At 52.7% G+C, this 11,824-nt stretch overlaps 2 protein-coding genes across 2 annotated transcripts; both read right to left on the reverse strand.

The window, feature by feature from the left end:
• Positions 1-49: 49 nt before the first annotated feature.
• Positions 50-2,426, reverse strand: KD926_000105 (terpene cyclase/mutase family protein; the record flags this gene model as incomplete). The annotated part of the gene is made up of 4 exons (XM_053104028.1): positions 50-137; positions 196-1,644; positions 1,700-2,163; positions 2,223-2,426. The coding sequence occupies 4 exons, from the start codon at positions 2,424-2,426 to the stop codon at positions 50-52; spliced, it is 2,205 nt and encodes a 734-aa protein (XP_052952670.1).
• Positions 2,427-3,556: 1,130 nt separating this feature from the next.
• Positions 3,557-11,508, reverse strand: KD926_000106 (type I polyketide synthase; the record flags this gene model as incomplete). Its single annotated transcript, XM_053104029.1, has 13 exons — positions 3,557-4,420; positions 4,486-4,963; positions 5,021-5,361; positions 5,417-5,779; positions 5,835-6,321; positions 6,421-6,698; positions 6,761-6,786; positions 6,839-6,935; positions 6,988-9,134; positions 9,194-9,634; positions 9,692-10,243; positions 10,294-10,417; positions 10,474-11,508. 13 exons carry the CDS (start codon positions 11,506-11,508, stop codon positions 3,557-3,559), a joined length of 7,233 nt encoding a protein of 2,410 aa, XP_052952671.1.
• Between the last annotated feature and the right edge of the window lie 316 nt (positions 11,509-11,824).

Genomic DNA, 11,824 nt, shown 5'->3' on the forward strand with positions numbered 1-11,824 from the left:
GTCTTTGCCATTTGTTTGAATAGCTCATGGTTTGTTTACAATTTGGTTATCAGAACTCTTCGTTTCCATACTTTCGAGCGTATTGGCCAAATGCTCGTATAGGCCAATATAACTTGTAGTTCGAATAAGAAATCACTCTAGATTCAAATCAGCATTGTGTCACTGAATAGGTTTCAAACTAGAGAGTGAACATACCCATCTCCCACACCTCCTTCGAAGGCTTCTTGAAGCCACTGCCCTTTGGATTGCTGCCGAGACAGGATCAATCTCAATCCCCTTTTAATCGGTTCTTTGTCCGGGTAATTTGCGTCCATCAAGCCCAAACAGACCCATGCTGTCTGCACAACCTGGGAGGCTTCATGCTCAATATAGGTTTGTTCTTTGAAGCTGAGATAAGACTCTCCCCATCCTCCGTCTTCCTTCTGCTTTGACAAGAGGTACTCACAGCCTTTGCGAGAATACTCGCTTGTCTTGTATGTTTCTCCAGCCAAGGCAAGAGCCTCGAGCGCGAACATCCCAGCATACGTAAAACAGATTCCCCAGGCACCGTGCCATCCGCCATCCGGTTTTTGAGAGCTCTTAATGAAGTTTAGCCCTCTAGTTTTCGCGTCTTCGACTTCCTGGGCGCGATATTCCGGGAAGTACTTGGTGAACAATGCCAGGGCTGAGACCACAGCCGTGGTACATTCCACATAGTCGTAGCTGACCATCGTCTTTCCAGCGAACTCGCCAGACTCTAACCACTCCAGATTGTGTGACCCCTGTCTCTGTTCGTACACAGAGAAGCCACCGGTGTCGTTTTGCATTTTCAGCAGACAATCCACTGAGTCCTGTAGTCTTTCAGTCGAAATGCGATTAGGGACCTGAAGTCGCATGATCTCCTGCAGCTGAAGAACCGATCTCATTCCTTCTCCGGTGCACTCGCTAATCATATAGCCTTGGTATTTGGTACTAAATGGCCAGCCTCCCTTGCGATGCCATCGGTAACAATTAGCCTGGTCAGGTATGTTCTCCCTGAGCTGGTGATTGTCCAAGAATGCATGAGACCTGAGGAAGGTTTGCTGATAGCTAGGGTCGTCTGCCAGTCCGGCTGCTGCTATAGCCTGCACCGCCAATGCGGTATCCCATAGCTGAATACCATCTGATAAGTTGCAAGTCATGCCTTCGTCTTTCATCCAGAAATACTGCGAGATTGTTTCTCTGTGTGCTCGCACAGATTCACTGTCATTGCCTTCATGGATATAGCACGCAATCAAATTGATCGCTTTGCTGATAGGTGACAGTCCAATGTACTCTGTGTTCCTGTCTTCAGCCCGTATCAGCTCCCACACTTGCTTTTGCGCGCTTTCTACTGTAGTCGCCTTTCGGAAGAAAGGGATATACACGGCAACGGTCAACCAGTTCATCAGATTGACAATCCATGATTTGGGGTGGTTGTTATCTACCTCAGAAAGTGAGGTGCGATGCGCAGCAAAGTTGATCGTGGCGTAGGGCTGCGTGTAGATTTCGGCGCGGAGTTGTTCGGTGATCTCGTCTCCCGGGTATCTCCATGCCTTGGACCAGACGTAGGACAGAGACATGAAATTGGTCCGCGTGTGGACGTACCATTTCCTAGGAGCTATGGGATCCGAGTCCGCTGCCAGCCTAACTGGCAGTTAGCATTTCCCGTCCGTCCTCGGGGAAGAAAGGGACTTCATACCAGACTTCGGGTAGGAAGGGATTGACGCATTCCCATTCCATCACCCCAAGAACGCAGAGCCAGAATTTAGCTATACCCGGCGCGTACAGCCCGCCACCGAGGCTGTGAAGGAACCCTCGAGCCTTAATCATGCGAGGGTCTTCTTCGCTGGTCCCCAGCAGACGCAAAGCGACGTAGTTCAAGACCGTTCCCAGGTTCGAACTGCGCCCTAGCACATGCCATCCCCAGCCCCCATCGGTCCGATTCTGTCGAGCAAAGAGATGTCGCTTGATCTCGATCGCGTATGCCGGGGGAATCGGGGTCTCGGTGACGTACCATGCGATGAGCACGAACGGCAGGATGAACATCGGGCCGCTGCATTCACTGGCCCACTGTCCGGAGGGCAGCTGCAATTGACTGAAAAACGAGGCCCCATTCCGTGCGGCCTCCAACGGGGTTGAGGGCTTGGGCAGATCTGGCAAACCCTAAGCCGATCATCAGCGCGGATTCATGCATTTGGCGGGAACGAGGGTCATGGACGGACCGTGTCCAGTCCAAGGAAGTACTTCTCGTAGACTGTTTGAGGCCATTTATCGTTCTCGACGTCGGACTCGAGATAGTGCCATGATTGACGGCCTTGTTTGTCCACCAGCCTCCACCTTGTGTAGTCTGTTTGCTCGTCCCCATTTGCATCCCGCGACAGGTGGCCCTCGGCCGACGTCGTCCATTTGGCAATGTGATTCTCCATTTCTCTATGAGATTCTACGTAGGTCTCAAGATTCGTACGTTGACAAATCATTGATTATTACCTGTTCATCATTCTTGTTTTATTGTTCTCCCATCATCTCCTTCCTAGGGCCGTAGTCTAAGCCATCAAGTCCAGCGGTCCATCATGGTACGCCGACACGCCGCCAGGTTAACAACACGGACCGGATGTTAGGTGCACGACGCTGGGCCAAGGAACATGGGTCCTGTATTCCTGTCAGATAAGAAATTGAGATTGCCCCGGCTCGGCTCCATTTGCCTTTCAAGAAATGCGAACATCGCCAGGATGCAGTCAGCAATGGCTCGGCTCGCCCTGCCCTCGCTGGCCTCTCGCTGGCTGCCTGACGGGTCGGGCGGCTGGTTTGTTTGTTTGCTCTGTTTGTTTGCCATGTGGTCATGTGATCCTGTGTTCTTGTGCTGTGCATTGCTAACAATGCAGAGAGTGACTCAGCACTGCGCAGTTATACGCACATGACAGCCCGGACAACGGCAGATCGAGGGTTCGACTCTCGTCGCTGTCGACGTTCCAGTAGTTTTCTTTTTTTTGCGTAATCTCTCAGATTGAGATATGCAATATACTTTTCTTTTCCTCATTGTCGGAGGTGTCAGCTATGAGAATATACGGACTAGACTATATAGTTCTTCGCTCGACGTAAAGTGGGGGAAGTATATGCTTCTGCCAAAAACTTCGGTTAGATCTGAATATATATCTCCCCAACTTTTCCAACAAGAAGAAGCAGAGTGAACTCGGTCTTGATAAAATGGGACCGAACTTGATACATTCTGAAAAAAAAAAAAATAGCCACCAGTCTTTTTTGATCAAGTACTGTAACAATCGATCGTCTGAAGAAGATAGATGGCCCAGTACTCGATGGAGACGCCAGCTCTGTTTGCATTGTTTGCCCAGGCCGTTCTGCCGCCTTCTTCCGATCACCGCTTTTCCTCTGTTTTCGCTCTTCAGCATCACTTCGTGTTTCCTACGGAGTTGCAGGCAGACAAGCAGAGTGACTTGACATCAGACGTGTATTATGCAATTTGCTCATAGATCTTGACACTAATAGACCAGTCTATACAATCTCCAATCTTTCTCATTACATCTTCGCTGCAGGATTACTAACCACTCAAGCCATCCAGCATTCGCGACCTTGCCAGCTTTCCGAGCTCAATGATCGAGTCACTTGTCGTCAATTCCAGAATTGTTACGTGCGCCGCAAAGTTTTGGATCCACCAGGTCTGCAGCTCGATAGCGATCAGCGAATCAACACCGAGTTCGGCGAGTCCCAGATTGAGGTCCAGGTTGGAGTTATCGCTAAAAATCAGCAGCGTCTTGAGGCACTCGGCCACGTGCGAAGCGAAGAACTCGGCCACGGCCGCTTCGTCGTCTAGGGCGCTGGGATCCCGCTTTGCACTCTCTACGAACCGCCGCAGCGTGTCTCCGTCGTCTCCGGGCGCGTCCTGCGCATGCTCACCCCCTTGACTGACTACTTCGGTCTTCAGGCCCAGGCCACGCGCATCGGGAGGATGTTGGCCCAATCCGACGACGAATTGAGCGGGATTGACATAAGTGGAGGAGAGCGACGGCGGCGCGGGCGGAGCCTCGGACGAAGCTCGGATGGCCAACTGCAAGGATCCAAGGAAGTCATTCTCCCGGATCAGTCGGGCCCCGGCGCGTCGCAGATTCTCGAGGATGGTCGGGTGCTGGCTGACGAACCCGATGTCCTCCATCACGCCGAGGTCGATGACCGAAGCTGGGAGGCCTTGCCGCTGTCGGAATTGGACGAAGGAGTCGAGGAAGGTGCTGGCAGCGGCGTAATTGGCTTGCTTTGGGTTTCCTTGTACGCCGTAGATGGAACTGAGAAGGACAAAGAATTCTAGCGGCTGGTCCTTTAAGGCGTGGTGCAGATTCCAGGTACCCTGCACCTTGGCCTCCGTCGCGGCGGTCCAGCTGTCGAAAGACATCTCTAAGAGAGGTTCGTCCTGTCGAGCGGTTAGAGAACAAGAATGCGCTGAAAAAGAAAGGTAAACAAAAAGAGATAAGGTACCTTCAACACAAGCGCCAGGTGCAGCACGCCGGCAATCGGCTTTGCCGTATTCGTGACCAGAAAATCGACCGTCGTGGCATCTGTCACGCTCCCGGGGAAGATTTGCACCTGGCATCCAAGTTCATTTAGCTCTCGCGTCAACTTCTCGCTTTCGGCACTAGGAGAGGCCGATCGAGACATGAACACGATCGAACCGGCACCGCGTTCGGCCAGCCATACGGCGGTGGATCTTCCCAAACCTCCCAGGCCGCCGATAAGGACGTAGGAGCGATCCTTGCGGAAGCGAGCCTGGCCCGCGTTGGTCTCATAGGGAAGCGCCTGCGGTTTATCTGGGAATTCGACGCATACGGCACCGATCGGTCGATTGCCTTGGAACTGATGAAATGCGAGTTTGATTTCGCCGGGACTGAACCGATTGACAGGAGACACTGGTTTGATTAAACCGTCTGCGTACAACTTGAAAGTAGCCTCCAAAAGCCTAGGGTGATCCGTCAGCCAGGTTCGCTTCCGATGTGAATGCAACGATACAACTTACCGGCGACCCAGCGTAGGCTTCAGAGAGAGCAGAGCAGCTGTATCGATACCGTGAAAGCCTCTGTTCCCCTCGAACATGGCCATGTCGAGCTTTCCATGACCCGCCATGTCCCTTCCACCCAAGTCGATCATATTACCGCCCTCAGCGACGCATTTCCAGCTCTGGTGGAGCAGCTCGCCCGACAGAGAATTGACCACGACATCTACACCGCGAGATTCTGTGTTTTGCATGATGTCTGTGACAAAGGAGCTGTCCTGAGAAGAGAAGATATTCGATTCTGGAACTCCGTGTTCAGTCGTTAGGAACTGTTTCTCTTCCTCGGTTGCAGCGGTCGCGTAAATCTGCCATACTTGATTAGCCAATACGTGAAAGGAGTCAAGCATCTTCGTGTCTTACTTGGGCTCCTCTGGTATGAGCAACCTGAATTGCAGCGATTCCCATCGCGTCCGCAGCCGAGTGAACCAAGACTGTATCGCCGGAAGCCAAACCACCAATTTCCACAAGGCCGCGAATCATCGTGGCGTGCGTGCTGGGCAGGGCGACTGCCTCTTCAAACGATAGGCCGTTTGGGATCTTGATGCACCGTTTCGCATCAGCCCGCACGTGGGTTGCCAAAGAACCTGGAGACCAGCAGAGCACGCGGTCGCCCACTTGGAAATCTTGTTTATCCACCAGTTCTCCGACGCTGGTTATGAGGCCTGCGCTTTCTAGCCCCAACCCGCGGTTGCTGTGTACCGCGCCGGTTGCGATAAGGACATCCTGGGGGTCTCAGCGGTGATGAAAACTGCATATATTCAGAATGAGATGAACCTACCTGATAATTGACTGAAGAAGCTCGCACTGCAATTTCCACTTCCGCCCCTTGCAACGGCAAATCTCGGGAGTCTCGTAACCACTGGAGGCTGCTGAGAAGCCCTGGCTTGGCAAGACCCAGCTTCCAAGACGATTTGTCGACAGGCAGGGAAAGTACATCATCGCTCTTCTTGGTAATGAACCGCGGCACTTGGACGGTGCCACCCAGCAGAGCGTACTCGCAGTCCAGCGTTTGCCTTGGCTGGCTTTGGATCTTGTTAAACACTTGCACAACCGACGCCCACGGAGACGATTCGCCAATGCTTTCGATTTCTAAAGTAGCAAAGAGAGTTCCCAGTTCTAGTCGAAGGGACCTTGCAAAACCCAAAACCATCGCGAAGTAGGGGTTATCGACAGCCAATTGAGCCAGTCCCGTCACCCAAAGAATCTTATTGCTGTGAGAATGGGTAATGAAGCGAATGAGAGCGCGAAAGTCCTTTTCCGACAGACTTTAGAAGAATGGTTCAGGTCCATCGACATCGAGTAGCGACACGACATCCACGGGGGGTGTGGGCAAATCCCACAGAGAACAAAGGGAGACCTCGTACCCTTCAGCGTGAAACTGCGACGTCAACTCCTTCACCGCTCCTGTCACTGTGGTCGGATCGGTTACAAGGAGGCTCAGCGGTTTGTACGAAGAGACCTCTTCTTCAATGGCTTGGGCCATGATAATATTGTCGAGTTGGAAAGGAGCTGCTTGGTCCATTACAGAGGATACGCCATTGAAACCAGCCTTCTGCAAGATGCCGTTCCATTGAGAAGCTTGAATATACGGCTCGTCGGGACGGCCGTCGCCCTCTCCCAGCCACCAGCCAGAAAGCGTGCCCTGAATCAATGGGTTAGTCTATCACAATTGCCTATACACCGAGGCATGGTGTGAGTTCTTACCATTATATAATTCACCCATTTAGCCTCTGAGGAAATGGTTAGAACACCACCGAAAGGTCCCGGGCAGAAGGTGCTTACCCGAGCATAGTTCAAGCATGAAGATGCGGCCGCCCGGTCGGAGAAGAGATCGGCAGTTCTTCATGGTCTGTAAGAGATCTGGAGTAGCATGAAGCACCTAGAGCATATACTTAGTACAGATCTTTCCGAAAGTCATGCATTGGACTCACGTTTGCAGCAACAACAAGATCATAGCTGTGAAGCTCCAGGCCCTGCGTCGCGGGATCTTGACTGATATCGAGGACAACGTATTCAATCCCTGGGTGCTCGCCGAAACGCTCCTTGGCGGCCTTGAAGAAGCCAGATGAGATGTCCGTATATGTGTAAGTGCCGAAGGAACATCCACCGCCAGACATAGTCAGAGCCGGAACGATCGTTGAGGTGAAACCTCCGGTACCAGCTCCGATCTCAAGAATGCGCAGAGCCTTGTTGCTATGGCCCAGCAATTCGAAAAATTTCTGGTGGTCTAGCATGTTGAAGAAGTTGTAGATTTCTATGAGCAGGTTGTCTTTAAGGAGGATTGCAAGAGGCTCTGCAGCACCGGTGAAGATATTCTCAACATCATCATAAATTCTCGTGACTGCGAGTGCAATGTCGCGTGCCGGCGTCTCCAGGGCGGCTGCTTTAAGCTCCTCAATTGAGGATTCACACTCTTGTGAGCTAAGGTGGAAGAGTCGGTCGGTATCTCGCACCACCTTGCTGCCCTCTCGCTGAATGTTGGCTACATACTGCTCATTCCATTCCTTGAAACGTTGGAAGTGATGCAACGATGAATCTAGAGACTTCAACTTTCTCGTAGTCTCTAACACACAGAGAATGTTCAAGCGTTCGACAAGCTCGAGACAGCTACTCAAGTCCGTGGTTTGGTGGACCACTTGATCGAGATCAACAAGATCAACATCTGGTCGCCACTGAAGTAGTCTTAGCTCCTGCAAAGCATCGTCGGTAACGTGGTTATCGAGAACACGGAACTCGACTCCTTTGGCCTGCATAATCTGGGATCCATCCGCAGCCTGAAAGTGCCCAATGGCCGATACCATGTCAGCGCCGGAAGACACGGTCTGTGTCTCACATTGGAGATCTTCCAAATGACCGCCATGTCCAATGTAAATCTCCTCGATGTGAACCGGGAGGACGAGCTTGTTCATGAGCCGCAGGTGACCATGGACCGAGCCGAGAATGCAGCATTGCAGAAATTGATCCACCGTAGTGGGGTGAAATGTGAAGGGTGACTTCTGAGATGGTTGGACAGTAGCCGATACTTTATTCTGTGCGATGCTGTAAGAGATGTTCTGCAGTCCCTGAAATGCAGGTCCATACTCCAAACCGGCCGTCTTGGCCGCATGATACCATTTGGTGGCATCCACCTCGCGGGTACCATTCGTCGCTAAAGACGTGCACTCTCTAGGGAAAGATGTTGAGGCCTTTCCGGCGTGGACTTCGCCGTTGCAGTGTCTCGTCCACTTGCTCCCGTCATACGACAGGACTGTAAAGTCAAACCAAGAAGAATCTTGGTTCGTAGTAAGTCTATGGGGCTGCAGCCGGGTAATGATCTCAGTTGATCGAGAACTCTGGAGAAGCAGGGCGGACCCGATGGAGAGCGAGCGAAGCGTGAAATCAGTCGAGCCCGAGAGCTGTCTGATAGCTTCACCGGCCATGGCCACATACCCGGCGGCAGGGAACACTACGTCGTCAGCCACAACATGGTCAGAAAGCCAGGGTACATCTTTGAGTTGCAGGAGTTTTCTCCAGCTCGGCTCCAGGTCATTCCCTCCAACGGTCCGAGCGCCTAATAGGTCATGTTCGGGAAACTCCCTGGTGCGCAATTCACGAGAGATCCGGCTCTCGTTCCAGTAGGATGCATCGTGGGTCCAGGGATATGGGGGAAGATTCGATAATGTGGTCCCCTCGGGATTCATCGCTGCGAAGTCCAGTGACAGTCCATGGCAATACAGTTGCCCGGCAGCCGTGAGAATGGTATGCGTGCCTTCTGTTCCTCTGCTTAGACAGCTGGTATAGGAGATGGTTTGATCCAGCTCTTTGCAGATCTGGCGGAACGGCCCGGATAAAGCGGCATGAGGGCCAATCTCCAAAGCCATACTGAATCGCTGCTCTACTTGGAGCGCACTCTCCACGGCAGCCAGGAACAAAACCGGATTTTCCATGTTTGCCCTCCAGTACGATGGACCGAGCAGGTCAGCCTCATAGGTGGTTTCACCGGTGACGCTGGAGAAGAAAGGAATAGAAAGAGTTTCCGGGGAGGTTTTGATCGATGCAATCAAGCCTTCATAGCAAGACCCAACAGTTTGCATATGATCTGTGAAGAGTCAGTATCTTTGTGCTCCATTTAATATTTGATGGATTCATATATCCTACCCGAGTGATAGGCCCTGTCGACACGCAGTTTCCTAGCCAAGGCTTCAGGTCTATGAGAGCGTACCCTCTCTAGGGTCTCTTCTACAGCAGCGAGATCACCCGAGATGGTTACACTGGAGCGGCTATTCTCACAGGCAATAGTCGTGCCCTTAGAGAGTATGTCGGTGACTTCATGTCGACCCAAACCAACGGCTGCCATAGCGCCCGGTCGACGTTGATGCATGCTGGCCACGCCGCGATAGAACGCCACGAGAATAGCATCCCTCATGTCAATTGCGCCGGCAGCATACGCCGCGGCAATTTCGCCACTCGAGTGGCCCACCACTCCCGCTGGATGTACATCCCATCTACGGAGTAAATTGACCAGAGCAACCTGGATGGCAGTACATAGGGGCTGCGCATATTCAGCCGAATGGATATCCTGGGCGTTGAGCAGCACGTCTAAGAAATTTCCGAGTTAGATTTAGCACCTCATTGCTGCTATTAAGAGCCTCATACCTTCAATCTTCCACGATGGCGCTTCTACTATCTTTGAAAGCCATCGATCCATTTGTTGAATGTCTTCTTTGAATGAAGGGAAGTCTTTAATAAGCTCCCGACCCATCCCAGGCCATTGTGCTCCTTGGCCCGTAAACACAAAAAGGAGGCCTTTGGACCCAGAAACTCGGACTGCCGGCACGGGCTCGAGCGCCTGGCCGTCGGACACGCAAAACGTCCTCATCGTCTGGTGATGGCGTCTTGCGCCCAGGGTGTATGCCAGATCGGGAATGCGAACAGATTCGGACTCCAAAAAGCCCTGATAATTAGATAGCATCTGCGTGAGGGATCCCTCACTATGCGCGGAAAAGACAAGTAGCCGCTGGGGCAAGGTCTTGTCTCCATTCACATGGACAGACCCGTTGGTAGGGGAGGCAGAAGGACCAGCTTCGAGAATGACGTGGGCATTTGCTCCCCCGAGACCAAATGAATCAACACTGATTCTCTTACTGCGCCCTTTTGGCCAAGGTGTGGCTTTGACAGGAACGGTCAGTCTTCTTTCGTGGAATGGAACTAGAAGGTGATTAGCTTCGGCTCTGATGCGCGACATAGAAACTGCTCACTTTTGGGATTGGGAGTCTTGAACTTGATGTTTGGTGGGATCATCTGTCGCTCTAGAGCAAGGACGGCCTTAATTAGACTGCTCAAGCCAGCCGCTCCTTCTCCGTGGCCAATGTTGGGTTTAACCTGAATGACCTTGATTAGCCTGGGGCCTTACAAGCATTGGGATGAGTTGATCATACACTGCCAATATATGTCCCCTGGTCACCAAACACCTGTACCACCGCGGCCACTTCGAGGGGATCACCGGTTGCTGTTCCAGTGCCGTGGCATTCTACCATCGGTGTGTCCCCCGGGTTGCTAATGCCCGCCTTATCATATGCTCGTCGAATCAAGCTGGCTTGCGCTTCAGGACTCGGGTTTGTCAAACCAACGGTTTTGCCGTCGGCGTTGACCGCCGTACTGCGAACGACAGCGCGAATAGGGTTTCCGTCTCGCAGTGCGTCGTCCAGCCGTTTCACGTATATCGCATTCACGGCGTCTGCACGCGCATAACCGTTGGCGTGGGCATCGAACGTGTTGGATGAACCGTCGGCGGACAGGGCCCCGAGATTGTCTAACGCTAGGAAGTATTCAGGTGACAAGAGGAGGTTAGATGCGCCCACGAGCGCGCCGGAACAGTCGCCGCGTTGTAACGACTCGCAGGCCAGGTGTAAGGCAATCAAACTGGAAGAGCAGCCCGCTTTGACGGTCATGCTGGGCCCACGAAGGTCGAATTCGTATGATACACGGTTGGCGAGAACGAAGTCATCCATTCCTGTGATGCCGTAGACATTTCCATCTTGCAGGTCTCGGGCCTGCATCTGGAGCCAATCTTGACCGAAGCTGCCTGCATAGACAGCGATGTCGGTCCCCCGCCAGTCGGTCTCGCCCGAGTTCTCGAGCGCTTCATGCATCACCTCGAGAAGTAGTCGTTGCTGGGGGTCGACCCGGGCCACCTCGGCCTGTGACATGCTGAAAAAGGCGGCATCGAAGCGATCCACCGGCTCATCCAGGAAGTAACCATGCTTCATGGACAAGCTCCCGGCCCCCGCAGCATTCTTGTGGAAGCCGTCGGCATTGAAACGCTCCGGAGGGATGGGTTTTCTTGCGTCCCTCTGGTGGACAAGCAAGTCCCAATATGATTCGGCATCGTGACACCCGCCCGGTAATCTCAGTCCGATACCAACAATGGCTATGTCGCCGCTGGGACTGGGGTTCGTTTCGGGTGCAATCATGATGAAGTGTGAAGTTGATAGTTTGTTGTCGAAGATTCAAGGGCAGTATAGCACCCCATCGGCCTGTGATATGGAATTTTAGATGACCTACGGGGATCCCCAATTATGCCTCTATCAGGTTTTCCCTTCTAGATACTGATGATCTGCAGCGACAAGCTGCCAAGCGTGCCCTGGAAGTGAAGGCCGTCACGATTCTCGGCAACGCGGCCCGATTGCAAGGCTGACGCACGGCAATCAAGTCGCTCAAGTGGCGATCTGCGATCCTGACCGGCCTTCGCACGCGATGCAAACTGCTTTCTACTCCGCCTAGAAACCA

Source organism: Aspergillus affinis (genome assembly GCF_023601865.1).
Source record: "Aspergillus affinis strain CMG 70 chromosome Unknown NODE_102_length_131176_cov_92_109673, whole genome shotgun sequence".
Lineage (NCBI taxonomy): Eukaryota > Fungi > Ascomycota > Eurotiomycetes > Eurotiales > Aspergillaceae > Aspergillus > Aspergillus affinis.